General features: G+C 47.4%; 1 protein-coding gene across 5 annotated transcripts in view; it reads left to right on the plus strand.

Annotated features, from left to right (window-relative positions):
• The first annotated feature begins 10743 nt into the window (after positions 1–10743).
• LOC141073088 (uncharacterized) overlaps positions 10744–24786 on the plus strand; it is a 50141-nt gene continuing 36098 nt past the window's right edge. For 4 of the 5 annotated variants that reach the window (XR_012226940.1, XM_073560418.1, XM_073560419.1 and 1 more), the window contains exons 1-2: positions 10744–10877; positions 24108–24231. Coding sequence is in view for 3 of the 5 variants with exons in the window: in XM_073560418.1 (XP_073416519.1) it covers positions 24147–24231 (85 nt within the window). In the remaining 2 variants the exon portion in view is untranslated. Of the gene's footprint in view, positions 10878–24107; positions 24232–24786 lie in introns of those variants that run through there. The other variant, XM_073560420.1, reaches the window with a different exon arrangement.

A 24786-nucleotide genomic window follows, 5' to 3' on the forward strand; every position in this document is an offset into this window, starting at 1 on the left:
TCTATGGAGCACAGATCCAGGAGAACACGGGACCGTGTGGCGGCACTGATGCTCGGAAGTGAGGGATGTGCTGTATGGGAACAGACTGCAGACATAATCTAGACTATGCCCGCACGCTGCTCTGTCACACAGTGATCTCTCCCGCCTCACTAGAAGGGCTTGTGCCCTGTGTTACAGTGTGGTAATGATATAATGTATAGGGAGCCTGTATATGACATGGGGGCACCTGGTTAGGGGCTGCACGAGTGGGGCTGCGTTCACACTAGCGCTGTGGTACGGTGCGTTGTGATGTGTAGCAATCCTGATCCAGATTAGATCCCTATACTAACATAGGGAGGCACGGACCTGCGTTTGCATCAGGATTTTCCCTGTTCTCCCATAACGCAGCTTGTTGCAAATTTTGGGTGTTGAAAAAAATCTGCAGACATCCTGATATGTGTCAGCAAAACCATATGATAGTCACTGTAGACGCACCTGAATCAGGACGCCTGCGCCCAATCTGCATGTGGATTTCATACTGCGCAGGCTCCGAGCCCCGTTTTCTTTTTTGCTTTCACCAGTCTCTCCTCTCTCCCCCTTCTTCTTTCCTCTCTCTCTTCTTCCCTCCCCTCTCCTCTCTCCCCCCCTCTCTCTCTCTCTCTCTCTCCTATCCTCTCTCTCCCCCTTCTTCTCTCCCCCCTCTCTCTCTCTCCCTCTATCCTCTGCCCCAGAAGTCAGAATTTCACATTTCCCACCAGATCCTCATCAGGGTGCAGTTCCATGCGTTTTCATCCATTTGCAGAAAAACACGGATGTGAAAAAATGGCGTCCAAGAGGGAATGACTGCAGCAATGACTGTACAGACGACTAGTCTGGGGGAATAGACGTCCCGCTGGGCTGCTGCTGGGTCATTATCAGATCACCAGATATGAGACTATTCTTACTGCACATGACTCTATTACACTGCAGGAATAGGGGGGTCAGGAGGAAGGGGCCAGTGGGGAACAGAAAGGATCTTTTCAGTGTAATATGGAAACAAAACTGGCCCTAGTCCAGATCATTCTGCAGGCTTCAAACAAGTCCACCTGCGAGGTTGTCCATGACTTTAATGCTGGCTGACCTTAGAATAGGTCAGCAATGTCTGATCAGTGAGGGGGCGACACCGAGCCCCCCGGCCAGGCAGCTGCTCTTAGTGTCTGATTTTACTATTCACTATGCTTTGCTTACATATTTTGGAGTGTGTTGGCACAGCGCTTCCAACATACCTTTTACGGATTAGGCCGGGGTCACACTAACCTGCACAAAATACGGTCAGTATTTTACATGCGTAATACAGATGAATGACCCCTAAACAGTGCTCCGTAGGTCATCCGTAAGCAAGGTGCGGTCGCGTATTTTGCGCATGTAAGCATCCGTATGGCGAGATTTTCTCGCAGGCTTGCAAAATGGACATAGAAACCCTGTCATTGGGCTTCATTATAACACAAACCAAAGAATAGATATAGAATGCATATATATATATACACTGTATGCATTCTATGTGTCTATATCTATTCTTTCGTTTCTTTATTAAACCTGTCAGTGTGAGTTTACTGTATCGCGCACTGAATTGCCGGCTTTGCTAAAAGACACCGGGTGCGTATTTCTCGCAAGTCACACGTGTGGTCCGTGTGTAATCCGTATTTTTTGCGCACCCATAGACTTGCATTGGCGTATTACGGGCGTAGTACGATGACAGTCCCAGCATGCTGCGATTGGCACGGACCGTAGAATACGCCCGAGAAATATACGGCTGGTGCGAGGGACCCCATAGAGAATCATTGGTCCGTGTCTAATGCGTGCTTTTAGCGCCTCTCACTCGGCCGTATTCCTCGCCAGTGTAACCCCGGCCTTATACTCTTATACAGCGCCAACACAGATTGCAGCACTTACTAATCCAGACAGGACATGTAGAAAAAACGCCACAGATTAGAAAGGAATACATGGTAAGACTGTCTGCAACCGAGGAGCCGGGGCCGGATCACAAGAGCTGACAATCTGAGGAGACAGCAATGCTGAATAACAGTCTACACTGCGTCACTAGATCCTTATACAGGGGTATAATGAGGCCTCACTGTACAGGAGAGACCGGAGCGAGGAGCAGGGGCCTGATCACAAGAGCTGACAATCTGAGGAGACAGCATTGCTGAATAACAGTCTACACTGCGTCACTAGATCCTTATACAGGGGTATAATGAGGCCTCACTGTACAGGAGAGACTGGAGCGAGGAGCAGGGGCCTGATCACAAGAGCTGACAATCTGAGGAGACAGCAATGCTGAATAACAGTCTACACTGCGTCACTAGATCCTTATACAGGGGTATAATGAGGCCTCACTGTACAGGAGAGACCGGAGCGAGGAGCAGGGGCCTGGTCACAAGAGCTGACAATCTGAGGAGACAGCAATGCTGAATAACAGTCTACACTGCGTCACTAGATCCTTATACAGGGGTATAATGAGGCCTCACTGTACAGGAGAGACCGGAGCGAGGAGCAGAGGCCTGATCACAAGAGCTGACAATCTGAGGACACAGCAATGCTGAATAACAGTCTACACTGCGTCACTAGATCCTTATACAGGGGTATAATGAGGCCTCACTGTACAGGAGAGACCGGAGCGAGGAGCAGAGGCCTGATCACATTAGCTGACAATCTGAGGAGACAGCAATGCTGAATAACAGTCTACACTGCGTCACTAGATCCTTATACAGGGGTATAATGAGGCCTCACTGTACAGGAGAGTCCGGAGCGAGGAGCAGGGGCCTGATCACAAGAGCTGACAATCTTGAGGAGACAGCAATGCTGAATAACAGTCTACACTGCGTCACTAGATCCTTATACAGGGGTATAATGAGGCCTCACTGTACAGGAGAGACCGGAGCGAGGAACAGGGGCCTGATCACAAGAGCTGACAATCTGAGGAGACAGCAATGCTGAATAACAGTCTACACTGCGTCACTAGATCCTTATACAGGGGTATAATGAGACCTCACTGTACAGGAGAGACCGGAGCGAGGAACAGAGGCCTGATCACAAGAGCTGACAATCTGAGGAGACAGCAATGCTGAATAACAGTCTACACTGCGTCACTAGATCCTTATACAGGGGTATAATGAGACCTCACTGTACAGGAGAGACCGGAGCGAGGAACAGAGGCCTGATCACAAGAGCTGACAATCTGAGGAGACAGCAATGCTGAATAACAGTCTACACTGCGTCACTAGATCCTTATACAGGGGTATAATGAGACCTCACTGTACAGGAGAGACCGGAGCGAGGAGCAGGGGCCTGATCACAAGAGCTGACAATCTGAGGACACAGCAATGCTGAATAACAGTCTACACTGCGTCACTAGATCCTTATACAGGGGTATAATGAGGCCTCACTGTACAGGAGAGACCGGAGCGAGGAACAGAGGCCTGATCACAAGAGCTGACAATCTGAGGACACAGCAATGCTGAATAACAGTCTACACTGCGTCACTAGATCCTTATACAGGAGTATAATGAGACCTCACTGTACAGGAGAGACCGGAGCGAGGAGCAGGGGCCTGATCACAAGAGCTGACAATCTGAGGAGACAGCAATGCTGAATAACAGTCTACACTGCGTCACTAGATCCTTATACAGGGGTATAATGAGGCCTCACTGTACAGGAGAGACCGGAGCGAGGAACAGAGGCCTGATCACAAGAGCTGACAATCTGAGGACACAGCAATGCTGAATAACAGTCTACACTGCGTCACTAGATCCTTATACAGGGGTATAATGAGACCTCACTGTACAGGAGAGACCGGAGCGAGGAACAGAGGCCTGATCACAAGAGCTGACAATCTGAGGAGACAGCAATGCTGAATAATAGTCTACACTGCGTCACTAGATCCTTATACAGGGGTATAATGAGGCCTCACTGTACAGGAGAGTCCGGAGCGAGGAGCAGGGGCCTGATCACAAGAGCTGACAATGTGAGGAAACAGCAATGCTGAATAACAGTCTACACTGCGTCACTAGATCCTTATACAGGGGTATAATGAGGCCTCACTGTACAGGAGAGTCCGGAGCGAGGAGCAGGGGCCTGATCACAAGAGCTGACAATCTGAGGACACAGCAATGCTGAATAACAGTCTACACTGCGTCACTAGATCCTTATACAGGGGTATAATGAGACCTCACTGTACAGGAGAGACCGGAGCGAGGAGCAGGGGCCTGATCACAAGAGCTGACAATCTGAGGAGACAGCAATGCTGAATAACAGTCTACACTGCGTCACTAGATCCTTATACAGGGGTATAATGAGGCCTCACTGTACAGGAGAGACCGGAGCGAGGAGCCGGGGCCTGATCACAAGAGCTGACAATCTGAGGAAACAGCAATGCTGAATAACAGTCTACACTGCGTCACTAGATCCTTATACAGGGGTATAATGAGGCCTCACTGTACAGGAGAGACCGGAGCGAGGAGCAGGGGCCTGATCACAAGAGCTGACAATCTGAGGAGACAGCAATGCTGAATAACAGTCTACACTGCGTCACTAGATCCTTATACAGGGGTATAATGAGGCCTCACTGTACAGGAGAGACCGGAGCGAGGAGCCGGGGCCTGATCACAAGAGCTGACAATCTGAGGAGACAGCAATGCTGAATAACAGTCTACACTGCGTCACTAGATCCTTATACAGGGGTATAATGAGGCCTCACTGTACAGGAGAGAGCGGAGCGAGGAGCAGAGGCCTGATCACAAGAGCTGACAATCTGAGGAAGCAGCAATGCTGAATAACAATCTACACTGCGTCACTAGATCCTTATACAGGGGTATAATGAGGCCTCACTGTACAGGAGAGCCCGGAGCGAGGAGCAGGGGCCTGATCACAAGAGCTGACAATGTGAGGAAACAGCAATGCTGAATAACAGTCTACACTGCGTCACTAGATCCTTATACAGGGGTATAATGAGGCCTCACTGTACAGGAGAGACCGGAGCGAGGAGCGGGGGCCTGATCACAAGAGCTGACAATCTGAGGAGACAGCAATGCTGAATAACAGTCTACACTGCGTCACTAGATCCTTATACAGGGGTATAATGAGGCCTCACTGTACAGGAGAGACTGGAGCGAGGAGCAGGGGCATGATCACAAGAGCTGACAATCTGAGGAGACAGCAATGCTGAATAACAGTCTACACTGCGTCACTAGATCCTTATACAGGGGTATAATGAGGCCTCACTGTACAGGAGAGACTGGAGCGAGGAGCAGGGGCCTGATCACAAGAGCTGACAATCTGAGGAGACAGCAATGCTGAATAACAGTCTACACTGCGTCACTAGATCCTTATACAGGGGTATAATGAGGCCTCACTGTACAGGAGAGACCGGAGCGAGGAACAGAGGCCTGATCACAAGAGCTGACAATCTGAGGAGACAGCAATGCTGAATAACAGTCTACACTGCGTCACTAGATCCTTATACAGGGGTATAAGGAGACCTCACTGTACAGGAGAGACCGGAGCGAGGAACAGAGGCCTGATCACAAGAGCTGACAATCTGAGGAGACAGCAATGCTGAATAACAGTCTACACTGCGTCACTAGATCCTTATACAGGGGTATAATGAGGCCTCACTGTACAGGAGAGACCGGAGCGAGGAGCAGGGGCCTGATCACAAGAGCTGACAATCTGAGGACACAGCAATGCTGAATAACAGTCTACACTGCGTCACTAGATCCTTATACAGGGGTATAATGAGGCCTCACTGTACAGGAGAGACGGGAGCGAGGAGCAGAGGCCTGATCACAAGAGCTGACAATCTGAGGACACAGCAATGCTGAATAACAGTCTACACTGCGTCACTAGATCCTTATACAGGGGTATAATGAGGCCTCACTGTACAGGAGAGACCGGAGCGAGGAGCAGGGGGCCTGATCACAAGAGCTGACAATCTGAGGAGACAGTAATGCTGAATAACAGTCTACACTGCGTCACTAGATCCTTATACAGGGGTATAATGAGGCCTCACTGTACAGGAGAGACCGGAACGAGGAGCAGAGGCCTGATCACAAGAGCTGACAATCTGAGGACACAGCAATGCTGAATAACAGTCTACACTGCGTCACTAGATCCTTATACAGGGGTATAATGAGGCCTCACTGTACAGGAGAGACCGGAGCGAGGAGCAGAGGCCTGATCACAAGAGCTGACAATCTGAGGACACAGCAATGCTGAATAACAGTCTACACTGCGTCACTAGATCCTTATACAGGGGTATAATGAGGCCTCACTGAACAGGAGAGACGGGAGCGAGGAGCAGAGGCCTGATCACAAGAGCTGACAATCTGAGGACACAGCAATGCTGAATAACAGTCTACACTGCGTCACTAGATCCTTATACAGGGGTATAATGAGGCCTCACTGTACAGGAGAGACCGGAGCGAGGAGCAGGGGGCCTGATCACAAGAGCTGACAATCTGAGGAGACAGTAATGCTGAATAACAGTCTACACTGCGTCACTAGATCCTTATACAGGGGTATAATGAGGCCTCACTGTACAGGAGAGACCGGAACGAGGAGCAGGGGCCTGATCACAAGAGCTGACAATCTGAGGAGACAGTAATGCTGAATAACAGTCTACACTGCGTCACTAGATCCTTATACAGGGGTATAATGAGGCCTCACAGTACAGGAGAGACCGGAGCGAGGAGCTGGGGCCTGATCACAAGAGCTGACAATCTGAGGACACAGCAATGCTGAATAACAGTCTACACTGCGTCACTAGATCCTTATACAGGGGTATAATGAGGCCTCACTGTACAGGAGAGACCGGAGCGAGGAGCCGGGGCCTGATCACAAGAGCTGACAATCTGAGGACACAGCAATGCTGAATAACAGTCTACACTGCGTCACTAGATCCTTATACAGGGGTATAATGAGGCCTCACTGTACAGGAGAGACTGGAGCGAGGAGCAGGTTCCTGATCACAAGAGCTGACAATTTGAGGACACAGCAATGCTGAATAACAGTCTACACTGCGCCACTACCGTGTTTCCCCGAAAGTAAGACCCTGTCTTACATTAATTTTACCCCAAAAAGTCCCACCCTGTCTTACTTTTGGGGGAGGTCTTACATTAGCCGAAAAAAAATGACAATTTCTTTTTAACCAATAAATTAACATTTATTAACATGCTGTTATACCCCATAACAGTGCCGTATCCCACTGCACACAGCCCCACACCCCATAACAGTGCCGTATCCCACTGCACACAGCCCCACACCCCATAACAATGCCGTATCCCACTGCACACAGCCCCATACCCTATACAGTACATGTTTCCCTACTTGGTTTTTAAATGCTGGACGTTTTCCTCTGCGGTGCGGCTGTGGGTGCGGAAGGCCTGTGCTGCAGGGAACGCTGTGCCAATCAGCAGGGAAACAGCGGTGACGTGGGGCTGGGGCGGCCAATTACAGCCCGAGCTGCTGGACCAATCAGTGCTCGAGCCGGGGGCCGGCGGTGACGTGGGGAACAGGGGCGGCCAATGAGCTGTTGAGCTGGGCGGATTGCGGGGTTAACACGGCGAGTTAACCCCATGAGCGCTGGACCCGCCCAGCTGCACCTGAGGACACCTCTGGAGCCTGGGGACCCAATGGGGGACAGCGGTGGCCCAAAGGTAAGGGCCTTACATTTCACAGCGGACCCCAACCCTGCCTTACATTCGGGGGAGGCCTTACATTGAAGGACCCCCCCGTAACCCCCACCCTGTCTTACTTTCGGGGGGGTCCTACTTTCGGGGAAACACGGTAGATCCTTATACAGGAGTATAATGAGGCCTCACTGTACAGGAGAGACCGGAGCGAGGAGCCGGGGCCTGATCACAAGAGGTGACAATCTGAGGAGACAGCAATGCGGAATAACAGTCTACACTGCGTCACTAGATCCTTATACAGGGGTATAATGAGGCCTCACTGTACAGGAGAGACCGGAGCGAGGAGCAGAGGCCTGATCACAAGAGCTGACAATCTGAGGAGACAGCAATGCTGAATAACAGTCTACACTGCGTCACTAGATCCTTATACAGGGGTATAATGAGGTCTCACTGTACAGGAGAGACCGGAGCGAGGAGCAATTTCTCCTGGTACCCTTGGGAAAATAAAAAAATGGTGACTAAAAGATCATTTTTGTGGAAAAAATACGAATTTTTTATTTTCACGCCCGGGCGTTATAAACTTCTGTGAAGCACTGGGGGGGTTCAAAGTGCTCACCACACATCTAGATAAGTTCCTTGGGGGGTCTAGTTTACAAAATGGTGTCATTTGTGGGGGGTTTCCACTGTTTAGGTACATTAGGGGCTCTCCAAAGGCAACATGACACCCGCAGACCATTCCATCAAAGTCTGCATTCCAAAACGTCACTACTTCCCTTCCGAGCCCCGACGTGTGCCCATACAGTAGTTTTCCAAACGCGACATGGTGTCCGATCTCAATTCCAGCCAAAAACGTCAAATGGCGCTGCTTCCCTTCCGAGCTCTGCCATGCGCCCAAATAGTGGTGTACCCCCACATGTGGGGTATCAGCGTACTCAGGACAAATTGCACAATAACTTTTAGGGTCCTGTTACCCTTGGAAAAATAAGAATTGAGGGTGAAAAGATCATTTTTGTGGAAAAAATATGATTTTTTAATTGTATGGCTTTATGTTATAAACTTCTGTGAAGCCCATGGGGGTTCAAAGTTCTCACCACACATCTAGATAAGTTCCTTATGGGGTCTAGTTTCCAAAATGGTGTCATTTGTGGGGGATTTCCACTGTTTTGGTACATCAGGGGTTTTCCAAACGCGACATGGTGTCCGATCTCAATTCCAGCCAAAAACGTCAAATGGCACTGCTTCCCTTCCGAGCTCTGCCATGCGCCCAAATAGTGGTTTACCCCCACATGTGGGGTATCAGCGTACTCAGGACAAATTGCACAATAACTTTTAGGGTCCTGTTACCCTTGGAAAAATAAGAATTGAGGGTGAAAAGATCATTTTTGTGGAAAAAATATGATTTTTTAATTGTATGGCTTTATGTTATAAACTTCTGTGAAGCCCATGGGGGTTCAAAGTTCTCACCACACATCTAGATAAGTTCCTTAGGGGGTCTAGTTTCCAAAATGGTGTCATTTGTGGGGGGTTTCCACTGTTTTGGTACATCAGGGGTTTTCCAAACGCGACATGGTGTCCGATCTCAATTCCAGCCAAAAACGTCAAATGGCGCTGCTTCCCTTCCGAGCTCTGCCATGCGCCCAAATAGTGGTTTACCCCCACATGTGGGGTATCAGCGTACTCAGGACAAATTGCACAATAACTTTTAGGGTCCTGTTACCCTTGGGAAAATAAAAATTGGGGTGAAAAGATCATTTTTGTGGAAAAAAAAAGATTTTTTAATTGTACCACTGTACGTTATAAACTTCTGTAAAGCCCTTGTGGGTTCAAAGTTCTCACCACATATCTAGATAAGTTCCTTGGGGGGTCTAGTTTCCAAAATGGGGTCACTTGTAGGGGAATTCCACTGTTTAGGTACATCAGGGACTCTCCAAACGTGACATGGCGTCCAATCTGAATTCCAGCCAATTTTGCAGTGAAAAAGTCAAACGGCGCTCCTTCCCTTCTGAGCTCTGCCATGCACCGAAACAGTCGTTCCCCCCACATATCAGGTATCTGCGTACTCAGGACAAATTGCACAATAACTTTTGCAGTCCAATTTCTCCTGTTACCCTTGGTAAAATAAAAAAAATTGAACCTGAAGTATTTTTTTTATGAAAAAAAGTTAGATGTTCATTTTTTTTTAAATATTCAAAAAAATTCCTGTGACGCACCTAAAGGGTTAATAAACTTCTTGAATGTGGTTTTGAGCACCTTAAGGGGTGCAGTTTTTAGAATGGTGTCACTTTTGGGTATTTTCTATCATATAGACCCCTCAAAGTGGCTTCAAATGTGATGTGGTCCTAAAAATAAAATGGTGTTGTAAAAATGAGAAATCGCTGGTCAACTTTTAACCCTTATAACTTCCTAACAAAAAAAAATGTTGGTTCCAAAATTGTGCTGATGTAAAGTAAACATGTGGGAAATGTTAGTTATCAAGTTTTTTGTGTGCCGTATCTCTGTGATTTAAGGGCATAAAAATTCAAAGTTGGAAAATTGCGAAATTTTCAAAATTTTCGCCAAATTTCCGTTTTTCTCACAAATAAACGCAAGTTATTGGAATGAAATTTTACCACTAACATGAAGTACAATATGTCACGAGAAAACAATGTCAGAATCACCGGGATCCATGGAAGCGTTCCAGAGTTACGACCTCATAAAGGTACAGTGGTCAGAATTGTAAAAATTGGCCCAGTCATGAACGTGCAAACCACCCTTGGGGGTGAAGGGGTTAAAAAAAGAGCCGTTAAAAGAGCCAAAAAAGCCGAACTTCCCATCAAAACAGCAGAAGAGGCACAGGCTCCGCCCCTTCACGGCACGTGATCGGGTCACATGGGCATGACGTCACCACATGTACTTCTCTTCTCTCCTGAGCCCCGCCCCCTGGTCACATGACGGTGACGTCACCACAGGTCCTTCCCCTCATCTCTCCTGAGCCCCGCCCCCTGGTCACATGACGGTGCCGTCACCATATGTCCTTCACCACTTCTCTCCTGAGCCCCGCCCCCTGGTCACATGACAGTGACGTCACCACAGGTCCTTCACCACTTCTCTCCTGAGCCCCGCCCCCTGGTCACATGACGGTGACGTCACCACAGGTCCTCCCGCGCTCAGTGCAGCCGCTCCGTCCCGGGTGTGCGCAGCTCGTGTTCTCTGGGGTCAGCCAGCAGCAGATTTCCGGTTCCCGCCATTCCGGTGAGATGACAGGAGGGTTTGTGGTGAATCTGTGAGAGGAGAGTGTGGGGGGAGATCAGAGCTGTTCCTGTGGAGGCTCCTGCTCCATGTGACTGCGGCTCCTCAGTGTTGGGGACGGGCAGCGTCTCCTCCTCACCTCACGGCCCCCGCTGGAGGTGGAGTTACCACGGTGACCGTCCTCCGCTGGAGGTATAGTTACCACGGTGACCGTCCCCCGCTGGAGGTGTAGTTACCACGGTGACCGTCCTCCGCTGGAGGTGTAGTTACCACGGTGACCGTCCCCCGCTGGAGGTGTAGTTACCACGGTGACCGTCCCCCGCTGGAGGTGTAGTTACCACGGTGACCGTCCCCCGCTGGCGGTATAGTTACCACGGTGACCGTCCTCCCGCTGGAGGTGTAGTTACCACGGTGACCTTCCTCTGCTGTAGGTGTAGTTACCACGGTGACCGTCCCCCCGCTGGAGATGTAGTTACCACGGTGACCGTCCTCCGCTGGAGGTGTAGTTACCACGGTGACCGTCCCCCGCTGGAGGTGTAGTTACCACGGTGACCGTCCCCTGCTGGAGGTGTAGTTACCACGGTGACCGTCCCCCGCTGGAGGTGTAGTTACCACGGTGACCGTCCTCCCGCTGGAGGTGTAGTTACCACGGTGACCGTTCCCCCGCTGGCGGTATAGTTACCACGGTGACCGTCCTCTGCTGTAGGTGTAGTTCCCACGGTGACCGTTCCCCCGCTGGAGGTGTAGTTCCCACGGTGACCGTTTCCCCGCTGGCGGTGTAGTTACCACGGTGACCGTCCCCTGCTGGCGGTGTAGTTACCACGGTGACTGTTCCCCCGCTGGAGGTGTAGTTACCACGGTGACCGTTCCCCCGCTGGCTGTGTAGTTACCGTGGTGACCGTCCTCTGATGTAGGTGTAGTTACCACGGTGACCGTCCCCCGCTGGAGGTGTGGTTACCGCGGTGACCGTCCCCCCGCTGGAGGTGTAGTTACCACATCCCCCGCTGGAGGTGTAGTTACCACAGTGACCGTCCTCTGCTGTAGGTGTAGTTACCACGGTGACCGTCCCCCGTTGGAGGTGTAGTTACCACAGTGACCGTCCCCTTGCTGGAGGTGTAGTTACCACGGTGACCGTCCTCTGCTGTAGGTGTAGTTACCACGGTGACCGTCCCCCGCTGGCGGTGTAGTTACCACGGTGACCGTCCCCCCGCTGGAGGTGTAGTTACCACGGTTACCGTCCCCCGCTGGAGGTGTAGTTACTACAGTGACCGTCCCCCTGCTGGAGGTGTAGTTACCACGGTGACCGTCCCCAGCTGGAGGTGTAGTTACCACAGTGACCGTCCCCCTGCTGGAGGTGTAGTTACCACGGTGACCGTCCTCCGCTGGAGCTGTAGGATTTTGCATACCTCCCAACGTTTTAAGAAGGGAAAGAGGGACAGGGGTTGCGGGGTGCGCAGCGGCAGTCTTTAGGCCACGCCCCTGACCAGTGTCGCAGTTCGGTGCCATGGGCCCACCAGTAGCAGTGACTTTGGGGGCTTTCACTTTTCACATGCATACAGATGTTACACTCCCCTCGCTCACAAATTCCCCTCTGTCTCCATTTAATAATGAGCTGTAGAGTTTGGTGAATGATGAGGAGATGCGGCGTTCTGCCAAGTCCTGTCCATAGAGTGGGGATGGGACACCAGATCTGCAGCGGGGCCCACCGGGGGATTCCCCTATTACCCTACGGGCCAGTCCGACCCTGACCACACCCATTTAGCGCTGCTGATCACTGTTTCATAAACAATAATTATAAAGAGAAAAAAATAAACTTATTTACAAGTAATGAATTAAAGTATTAATGCAAACATGGTAATAAGCCGCACAATCCATCACAGCTCCGCTCTATGAGGCCGGGGTCACACGGGAGAAACTCGGACGAGTCTCACATCTTAACACCCGGCACTCAGGAGCGGAGCGCGCGGCCCCGTGCCTTTCTGCGCGCGCGGCCCCGTGCCTTTCTGCGCGCGCGGCCTCCGTGTCTTTCTGTGCAGCCGCACGCTCCGCTCCTGAGTGCCGGGTATTAGGATGTGAGACTCGTCCGAGTTTCTCTCATGTGTGACCTCGGCCTTAGATAAAAGATCTGTTACAATATTGAGCTTTTGGTTACTGGGAGGAATTAGAGAGTTGCTGACTTCTTGTCCTGCATATCTGCAGAGATCATGAGAAGCATTACCCTCCCCTCTCTCAGCAGTGAGGTCAGGTGAAGCAGAATGACCGGCAGGAGCGCCTGTGACCACAAATCGGCACCGGGCAGAACAGGCAGGTAGTTCACTACTTCTCTGTGAATTCTTAGCCCCTTAAGAAAAAAATACAAAGGTCCTGGATGGATAACCCCAATTACCCAAGATCACATGATTATTTGTGCTGTTTTTGTCCTTAAAGGAGATAATACCTGTCACTTTAAAGGGAACCTGTCAGCAGTTTGGCCGCTATAAGATGCAGCCGCCACCTTTCAGGGCTTATCTTACATTCTAGAATGCTGTAGATAATATTATATTATTATACTCACCCGGGAGAGGGACGGTCCAGTCTGATGGGTGTTGCGGGTCCGATGCCTCCCATCTTCTTGCGATGCCGCCCTCCTGTTGCTTCATCCCTCCCTGGCATCGCGCTCCTGCGCAGGCGTACTGGTCTGTCCTGTTGAGGGCAGAGCAGATTCCTGCAGTGCGCAGGCGCTGCGCCTCTCTGACCTTTCCCTGCGCACTGTAGGACTTCGCTCTGCCCTCAACAGATCAGTACGCCTGCGCAGGAGCGCGATGCCAGGGAGGGATGAAGCAACAGGAGGGCGGCTTCGCAAGAAGATTGGAGGCACCGGACCTGCAACATCCATTGGACCGGACCACCCCCCGGGTGAGTATAATAAACCTTATTTTTCTTGTCTTTCAGGTCGCATCGGGGGCAGATATACAGCATTATAGAATGTATAACAGCCCTGAAAGGCAGCGGCCGCATCTTACAGGGCCAAAACTGCTGACAGGTTCCCTTTAAGAGCAGGTTCACATTGCGTTTCTGCTTTCCTTTTAACGCATCCGTCTGACAGCAAAAACGCAATGTACCAGAGATGTTAACGCCTCCATAGGCTTGTATTCAACAAACGCATCCAAACGCATGCCAAAATAGGCCTGAAATGCACAGGCCAACGCTGACTGCAGGGTTTATAGATATATAGAAAGATAGAACATAGGACAGAAAGAAGCGAGAATGGCGTTACCAGTGTCCCCGCTCTCTCCTGCTTCCACTGCCGCTCATTAAGCTCATGAATATTCACCTAACAACCAGGAGCAGCAGAGTGAGAGCGGGGACACTGGGAAGATCCAGGCAGCTGTTCTATCATCTATCTATCTATCATCTATCTATCATCTATTATCTATAGATCTATCATCTATCTATCTATCTAGAGCTTTCTATCTATCTTTCCTATTATCCTGTCTGTCTCCATGTAGCACGTGTGTCTTTGAGGTAACACATGTTTGCGCTCATAAAGGCCACTTTTGCTGTTAGTTACAATGAGAACCGTCAATGTTTCCGTTGTAGTGGACAGTAACAGCGCAATGTGACCCTCCCCTCAGACTATTCACATCGTGTTTTCGGCAAACCTCAGTTGCTCCATCAGGCCCTTCTGTCCGAAGCCCTAAAATAGGATTTTATCCCACCCTGTGAAGGTTATTAAGGCAGACGGAGCCACTTTGTGCTCTGACCTCATTGTTGCCGGTGTCCGCCTTTCTGGGGCATGCACAGAAGCATGGCTGACTGTACGCTGTCGCCCACCTCAGAAATGTCAGTACCGCCAAATGGGAGGTCAGACGGAGCACAGAGTGACTGTCCGCCTCATTACAGGCAACGGCCCGAAAACCTTTTTTCAGGACTTGATACAGAAGCTCCAACAGAGCCACTGACATGTGGCACCAATGAGAGAAGATCCGAGCATCAGACAGAGTTTATTACATGACAAAGGCTGAAATACAAGAACTGAAATAAATGACGGCACATTGTAATCAGACACATGACATTTTTTTAAATTCATTTATGAAACAACAAACAGCTGTAGAGATTTTGTGAATGACCAATGCAATGTATCCCCGACCATCATAGTATCTGTAAAGGGAGAAACCTACAAGGTTCCATATTGAGTTATTGGTGCAGATCTCGGTCACCGGTCCTCACTCTCCTGCGAGGCCTATGGATAATCTAGGAGCAGGTACAGGAACCCGTTATCCATCTATACAAATGTTTGGCTGTGTATAACCCAGAATGACACATCACAACCAACATATCTAACATAATACAAAACTACTACTCCTACCCTGCTGCCCAAACCCTCCATAGCACTGATGACATTATCTAATATATAGAGCTCAAAGTGTGTGTGTGTATGTTTGTATGTCCGGGATAGGCATCCGCACCGTCGCAGCTACAGCCACAAAATTTGGCACAGTCGCACGTCTGGACCCCGAGAGCGTCCTAAGCTATGTTGTGAGGCGAAATTTCAACCCCGCGCGTTCCAATTCACCAAACAATTTTGCCCCGTCTACATACTGGGGGAAAAAGTGTGTGCGCGTCAAGCCCCGCCCCTCATTATGATGTCATAATGCCCCTATTTGCATACTGGGGAAGCAGTGTGTGCGTATCAAGCCCCGCCCCCATTATGATGTCACAATGGTTGCCATGGCGACGCTGATGTCATCATAGGTTGCAAGCCCTGCCGCCCGCTCATTATGATGTCATAATGGTTGACTATGGGATGGAGGATGTGTGATGGGTATATGGGCACCGGACTATGGGATGGAGGATGTGTATGATGGGTATATGGGAACGGGACTATGCGATGGCGGATATGTATGATGGGTATATGGGAACGGGACTATGGGATGGAGGATGTGTGATGGGTATATGGGCATGCGACTATGGGATGGAGAATATGTATGATGGGTATATGGACATGGGACTATGGGATGGAGGATGTGTGATGGGTATATGGGCACTCGACTATGGGATGGAGGATATGTATGATGGGTATATGGGCACGGGCCTATGGGATCGTGGATATGTATGATGGGTATATGGGTACGGGACTATGGGATGGAGGATATGTATGATGGGTATATGGGCACTGGACTATGGGATGGAGGATAATTATAATTTTCTATAACCACAGTTAGTTACTATGCCCGGGCAGCGCCGGGCTCTTCAGCTAGTAAGCCTATAAAGTGTAAGTCAGTATATTCTTCACTGCAGCGATTATGCTAATAACAAACCACTATCTACGCACTGTTATAGGAAGGAGAGATGGATTCCATACAGCCCAAATATTACACTTCCCCAAGCCACCCCTATTCTGGCACAGGGTCCGCTCGTAAGGTATAGTTGAATTTACTAGTTCAGTACAAGCTCTAAGAGAAGGATGTTGATCACCAATCCAGCGTAAGGCCAATATCTTCCTGGCTACAAAAAGTGTCTCCCGCAGGATAATTCTGACGTGGTGTCCCCCATATCTCTTCCTCCAGCACACCAAACAGACACCAATGGAGTGAGAGGAACAGGAGTTCCTATGAGGGGAGGATAACAACGAGGTCACCTCGCTCCAAAAAGATAGAATAATTGGGCATCCCCACACCATACAGTTGTGGCCAAAAGTATTGACACCCTGCAATTCTGTCAGATAATACTCAGTTTCCTCCTGGAAATGATTGCAAACACAAATTCTTTGTTATTATTATCTTCATTTAATTTGTCTTAAATGAAAAAACACAAAAAGAATTGTCCTAAAGCCAAATTGGATATAATTCCACACCAAACATAAAAAGAGGGTGGACAAAAGTATTGGCACTGTTCGAAAAATCATGTGATGCTTCTCTAATTTGTGTAATTAACAACACCTGTAACTTACCTGTGGCACCTAACAGGTGTTGGCAATAACTAAATCACACTTGCAGCCAGTTGACATGGATTAAAGTTGACTCAACCTCTGTCCTGTGTCCTTGTGTGTACCACATTGAGCATGGAGAAAAGCAAGAAGACCAAAGAACTGTCTGAGGACTTGAGAAACCAAATTGTGAGGAAGCATGAGCAATCTCAAGGCTACAGGTCCATCTCCAAAGACCTGAATGTTCCTGTGTCTACCGTGCGCAGTGTCATCAAGAAGTGTAAAGCCCATGGCACTGTGGCTAACCTCCCAAGATGTGGACGAAAAAGAAAAATTGACAAGAGATTTCAACGCAAGATTGTGCGGATGTTGAATAAAGAACCTCGACTTAGGCCTGTTTCACACTTCCGTTTTTTCAAATCCGTCAAAATCCGTTGGTTTCCGTAAAAAAACGGATCCGCCATTTTTTTGCAGGATCCGTTTTTTTTGTCCCATAGACTTCCATTAGTGGTTACCGCGGATCCGTCAAAAAAACGGATCCGTTTTTTTAAAAACGGATCCGTTTGCATCAGTTTCCGTCAAAAAAACGGAAACGGATCCGTTTGGCGGACACAAAAACGGAAGTGTGAAACAGGCCTAACATCCAAACAAATTTAAGCTGCCCTGCAGTCAGGGCTGTGGAGTCAGTAAGCCACAGTTGCGACTCCGACTCCTGGATTTTATCAGACTCCGGCTCCGACTCCTTCATAAATAGCCAATTCATAACAACAAATTTACTGTTGTAAAATATTAAACATCGTGCTTATTCAGTTTCTCACCATCATATAAGTAATCAGACCACTTAGAGCAAAAACTACATTTATTAGAATACAATTAGAATATAGCAAATAACTTTTATAAACTTTTCTAAACTGTAAGTAAATATGCAATAAACACTTTTATGCAGTTAATAAGAAGAAATCTATAAATTTGTCCTCAGAAAAAGTATTGCCTCTGTCAGATACTCCTTCATGGATGCCCTCAAATCTGATCTAATTATTTTGAGAGCAGAGAACAACCTCTCTACACTAACTTGTGTTGGTGGCAAAGCAGTAACCACTCGGGCAACATCTCTGACAATGTCAGGATACAGAGGAATCGCTTGTTGCACTGTTATTTTTGATGAACGGTCAAATTTCTCATTTTCTTTTAGTGCACATGAAAAATTCTGCTGAAATGTACTGGCTGTGTTCCTTGATGGGGATGACTCTTCTTCTATGCGGGAACGCTTTGCACGGTCCTTGTGATCCAAATATTTTTCAAAATTAAATTCTTCATCAGTTGATGATGAGGGTGAAGATGTGGCAGGACGACCAAATTCTTCTTGTTCCTCCTGACTGTTCTGCAACCCTTTCATCCTTACTGCTATTTCAAACAGAGCTTCTTTTCCTTTACTTAGCGGTTGATCATCTAGAAGAATCCGATGCATTGGGTCTACATAAACAGCTGCCAAAAGAATGTTATTTTGTAATAGTAGCTCCTCTCTCCGTTTCATTGATGTAGCAATGCCACTTGCAATTAACCCTCCTCTTTGGGACAGGCGAAACATCAGGTTCTTCCACTCCTTTAAGAAAATACCTGGAGTTAAGTCCTCTGCTTGTAATTTTTTAGTCACTGTAAATGGGTGCTCTAGCAATTTTTCCAGCTCAGTCACCTGATTCCACTGACTTTCATTTAGCGTCAGTTGAGGGTTAGCCATGTCTACAAGAAAGGTTTTCAGTTCAACCAAGCGCTGAATCATTAAGTAAGTACTGCTCCATCGTGTGGCTTGATCAATAATTGCCCCTTTTCCAGCACGTCTCTTCAAAATTGAGTCAACTTTAGGGGTTCTGGCAACAGTAGCCAATTTTCTCACCTTGCCAATCAGTGCAGCAGCATGTCCTTCTTGCAGACTGTCTCTTATAGCCAGCTGTAGCGTATGCACAACACAGCGCATGTGGTGAATGACAGAACATATTGACACAGTTTCAACAAGATCATCTAAACTATCATGTTGCTGTTCATCTGAAGCAACTTCAGTTTGCTCCTCAGTTACAATACTGTGTTCCTCTATTTCAAACATTTCTGTGTCTGTGGACCCAGAATGTTCTTCTAGCTGCTGGTCACCATCATTACTCTCATTCATTAGCTTAATAGTACTTATCATATTTGAAGCATTGTCAGTTACGACAGAAAGAACTTGTTCTTTTTTAAGTTCATAGTCTTGCAGAACCTTTTCCACCAAGACCTGGAGAAACTCACTGGTGTGATGAGCTTTGGTGTCTTTTACTGCCAATGTCTTGGTAACTATTTCATTTTTGTCACAAACAAATCGGACATTGATGGCAAAATAGTTCACTCTGTGACGTGTGCAGGCATCCATTTTAAGAAACAGAAAGCGTCCCTTGAGAGTTTTTTTAAGTTCTTCCTTTTGTTTAAAAGCTTCTTCGATTACTAATTTTCTAATACTCTCTCTCTCCAGAGAAACACCAAGCTTGCGGGCCATTTCCCCATTCAGACACACAAAAGCTGGTCGTTAAAATAATGAAATGGGCACACTATCCTTTACAACAAGCTCTATGATCTGTTTTTTTAAATGTATCTACTGTCATTGTCACAGTAACTTTGTCACTGACAAAATATCTTGCAACTGATGGCTGCAAAGTTCTCTGCTCCTTTGTTTGGCTGGAAGAGCTGGGCACTGGTTCATTGGTTTGGATGCAGTCTTTCTCATCCACTGCTTTCAGTACTTCTGGATGAAAGCGCTGTAAATGTCTCATTAGATTAGAAGCTCTGGTAGGAGCATTTTTATCTTTGCCTGAATATGCACTCATCTTGGCTTCACAGCATTTGTTTTCGTCTGGATCATTTGTCATACACTGACAGACATAATGTTTTCTATCTTGAGTGATGGTGAAATGTTCAAATACAGCTGATTTAATGTGATGCTTCTTTGACATTCTCTGGTTTTTAATTCTGCATTCACAATCCAAATGACAATTGTTTTTCCTAAAAACAATTGTACAAAATTATTGCCAGGTCTTACAACTGATATAGTGGTCAGTAATACTGTTATTATTCCTCATGTACTCACAGTTAACTGATTCAAAGTTTGTTGAAAGGATAATACTTCTTACAGTCTTCCTCTTCTGAGTAGCAGGCAGCTGTGAGATGCTTGGAAGACGCACACCTAGTATGATCTAGTCTAGAGGAGGAGCTTTACTACTAAGAATTTGCAACACATTTTCACTTTCAGTTTCATACATTGTAAGTAGGGGGGTTGGGGCAGCATGAGGTTAACCAAGTATAAGATTAGATAAGAGCAGTGGAGAACAGTGACACACAAGAAGTAAGAAATGTCTCTATCTCCAGCAGAACTGCTTATCACTGTTGTTCATAGTTTGATAGAACATATATATTTGAGTAACATTTATAAAATTCATATGAAAGTTCAATTATGAAATATTAATACATTTTTTTTAAAGCTGGAGTCGGTACATTTCTACCGACTCCGACTCCAACCAAAACTAACTCCGACTCCACGACTCCACAGCCCTGCCTGCAGTACGAGGGTACAACAGTGTCAACCCGTACTATCCGTCGGCGTCCGAATGAAAAGGGACTGTATGGTAGGAGACCCAGGAAGACCCCACTTCTTACCCCAAGACATAAAAAAGCCAGGCTGGAGTTTGCCAAAACTTACCTGAAAAAGCCTAAAACGTTTTGGAAGAATGTTCTCTGGTCAGATGAGACAAAAGTAGAGCTTTTTGGGCAAAGGCGCCAACATCGAGTTTACAGGAGGAAAAAAAAGAGGCATTCAAAGAAAAGAACACGGTCCCTACAGTCAAACATGGTGGAGGTTCCCTGATGTTTTGGGGTTGCTTTGCTGCCTCTGGCACTGGACTGCTTGACCGTGTGCATGGCTTTATGAAGTCTGAAGACTACCAACAAATTTTGCAGCATAATGTAGGGCCCAGTGTGAGAAAGCTGGGTCTCCCTCAGAGGTCATGGGTCTTCCAGCAGGACAATGACCCAAAATGCACTTCAAAAAGCACTAGAAAATGGTTTGAGAGAAAGCACTGGAGACTTCTAAGGTGGCCAGCAATGAGTCCAGACCTGAATCCCATAGAACACCTGTGGAGAGATCTAAAAATGGCAGTTTGGAGAAGGCACCCTTCAAATATCAGTGACCTGGAGCAGTTTGCCAAAGAAGAATGGTTTAAAATTCCAGCAGAACATTGTAAGAAACTCATTGATCATTACCGGAAGCGGTTGGTCGCAGTTATTTTGGCTAAAGGTTGTGCAACCAAGTATTAGGCTGAGGGTGCCAATACTTTTGTCTGGCCCATTTTTGGAGTTTTGTGTGAAATGATCAATGTTTTGCTTTTTGCTTGATTCTCTTTTGTGTTTTTTCATTTAATACAAATTACATAAAGATAATAATACCCAAGAATTTGTGTTTGCAATCATTTTCAGGAAGAAACTGAGTATTATCTGACAGAATTGCAGGGGTGTCAATACTTTTGGCCACAACTGTATGTATAAAATCCACATCCATTGTGTGACATCTTAAACATTCTGAGGATTGGGACCACCCCATCCTAAATAGCCGTAGTGGGGTCAGATATGACTGGTGCACTGTATACATTGGAGGCATTTTATTATTGGCTGATGGAGACACCCCGGTTGGAGAACCAAGGATCTCCTCCCAATCTTCATTCTGGATATCTGGAACTAAAGACCTCCACCTCTCCCTTACTGACGATAAAGCAGAGTCAGAGCCCGCGGACAACATATAAGTATATAAGGTAGAAATAAGACCCTGGGGGCCTTGTGATTTGACAATCCCTATCAAAGGACAGGACGATATTGCTTGGGTCGTATTTCTGTTATGTGTGATTGAATTGCTGATCTAAGCTGTAGGTATCGAAAAAAACTGGGACCTCGGGACACCGTGTTTAATGTGTATTTGCGCAAAGGACATTAGGACCTTGTGATCATATAAATCATTAATCGAGGAAACACTATATGAGATCCAGAACTGAGCGGACGGGTGGTTTAATAGCATCGGGAAATAGGAATTATTCCATAATGGCATTTCAGCTGGAACGTCAACAAAGCGAACCACTCATGTAAGTTGTCTCCAGACTGACCCTGCCAACCGGAGTAAGGGTAATAATCCAGAGACGTTGGGTTTGTCTACTTCTATAAACCCCAACAAGCAATCAGTCCCTGCAGCATGAGCCAGATTGCTCTCCGAGTTAGGCAAACAGTTATTAGGCATCCATCTACTCAGGGCTCTGACTCGCCCCGCCAAGTAATATACAAAGAAATCCGGCAATGCCGCCCCGCCCAACTGTTTAGACCTATGTAAGGTAGAGAGTTTGAGTTTAGGTCTAGTCTTCCCCCATATAAAGGATGAGATGAATGAATTTAGGCCTGAGAGAAAGGATTTAGGGATCAGTCCTGCACTATGTTGGAGGGAGTAGCTGAGTTTGGGGAGTAGGATCATATTAATCAGGTTCATACGTCCGGAGACAGATAATGGCAATTTACTCCAGATAGCAAATTTAAGTCTAACAAGATCTGACAACGGGAGAATATTCATTTTTAAGTCAAGTCTACTATATTTTGAAATATTTATTCCCAGGTACTTAAAGTTAGTTACGACAGGCAATGGGGATAACGTTTCAAGGTGATCCATTGGACCAAGGGAGAGCGGCATCAAGGCGGATTCATCCCAATTTATGTATAATCCCGAATAATTACTAAATGTGTCTATAGTAGCGATCACATGGGGTAGTGATTCTTCTGCTTTATCCATAGATATCACCATATCATCAGCACATAGGCCGATGGTATCTAAACGGCCCGCTATTTCTATACCTCTAATGACTGGAGTGGATCTTATATGGATCGCCAACGCTTCCATTGCGTGAAAACGGCCGGGGAAAGGGGGCGCCCCTGGCGTGTTCCTCTTGCCAAAGAGAACGGTTCGGATAGAGTTATCTATTATTCGGGCTTTTGGTTTCATGTACATCGCGCTGATCCACTTCCTAAATTTGGAACCGAATTCATATTTTTGTAAAGATGCAGATAAAAATGACCACTCAGGAGAATCGAAGGCCTTAGCCGCATCCAGCGAGGCCAAGACCCATTCATTATCTGGCACCAGGGAACTGCACTGGACACTGACTGAACTCTCCTAACATTAATAGATGTATTTGTCCCAGACATGAAACCGGTCTGGTCTGGATGTATTATTCCTGGTATCACCGAATTTAATCTAGAGGCCAGGATTGTAGTGAAGATCTTATAGTCCACATTTACCAACGATATGGGGAGGCACCTCACATGTATCAGTAGGAACTTACAAGTCTGATATTTGGCAACAGAAACTAATTTATTGTCATTGATCTTTAAAGGGGTTCTCTGGGCATGTGATATTGACGTCCTATCCAAATCTGTGAGGGTCCGAAACCTGGCACCCCCAACAATCAGCTGTTAGCTCCGGCCTCCTGGGTGCTTCAGAACAGCCACTGTTCAGTGTCTCTGATATTGAGGAGGATAGGTTATCAATATCATACCCCTATAAGGTGCACCTGTCCTCGACCACCGCTGATGCACAGCAGAGGTGGACGGTGACCTTGACAACCAGCAGCAAATTATAGAATTAAAAAATCCTTCCGTTACTGAGAACCAAGCAGATTTTTAGTAAGAGGTAAATGACAAATTTTGTGACATGATCAATATTCCCCCCAAATATAGACATTACCCATATGCAATCAGGTATAGGCAACTTCTATCCTCCTGCACGCCCCCACTTTCCCCTTTCCGATTCCCACTCTATACTTACACCCGCAGAGCCTTGTACAACATGTCCCCGGGTCACCATGACTAGCAGACACAAAATGCACCAATACCTACAGCGTGGAATGCACACAAGTCTACTTCCGCCCGTACTCTTTCCTGATAGGACAATCAGTATCACGTGATAAATCCTTTTCCTGTTCGACATCTCCTGGGAGTTGTAGTTTCATTAACATCACGATATTATAAGCGGAACTGGAATAAAAACTACAATTCCCATAATGCACCACACAGCGCACAGGCAAAATTGGATTTTCTGTGTATAGCATGTAATTTTATATCACCAGTGGAGTGCGACAGAGTCTCAAAATCGGGACTCTCCTGGATCCGAGACGATTGGGAGGTATCATGTTGGGTGGTGAACGAGAGGTGACTGCTGGGTCAATTTACAGACAGCACTGGAGGATTCTGGGTGATAACTGTATCATTGTTGTCAGGTTCCTATAAGGTGTCAGGACGTCGCTGTCTATCTCTCCATGGAGGAGTGGGAGTATCTAGAAGGACACCAGGATCGGTACCGGGACGTGATGATGGAGGAGCTCCGGCCTCTTACACCACGAGGTGAGCAGCGCGGCTCCTTGTTGGCTCCGGTGGATGTGATGACGTCTCTCCGGCGTCGTCCTATAATAGATGAGTTTTCTCCAGACTTGCTCAACTTGACAACAGCTTTCATTTCCCTGATTATTTCCTTCTGATGTGTGGGTCGCGGTTTCTCCGCTGTTGTCATGTCTTCATTAGAGGTGGACGATCCTGAACACTGACTTCTCCCAGAAGACGTGTTACTGTTCGGGTTTGAGAGCCCAAACACAGCTTGTTGTAAAGCTGCAACGCAGCCAATCAGTAAGCTTTTCTTGTGGAGGCACTTCCGGCCCCATCACAGCCATGTCAGGTATTGGCATGGCTGTCATTGGCCGGTGCACTGTGTAAAATAATAAAAAGAGACTTGGGGTCTCCCAATTTTGATAACATGCGCAGGTAAAGCAGACAGCTGGGGGCTGGTATTCTCAGGCTGTTAGGTGGTCATGGATTTTTACCCCCCGCCCAGAAATGGCACATCCATTAGATGCGCCAATAGTTCTGGCTGCCGGTGATAGTTTTGGGGTTGGTGTCAGCTGT

This window comes from Dendrobates tinctorius, unplaced genomic scaffold, assembly GCF_039654945.1.
Source record: "Dendrobates tinctorius isolate UK_male_01 unplaced genomic scaffold, ASM3965494v1 ptg000296l, whole genome shotgun sequence".
Taxonomy (NCBI): Eukaryota; Metazoa; Chordata; class Amphibia; order Anura; family Dendrobatidae; genus Dendrobates; species Dendrobates tinctorius.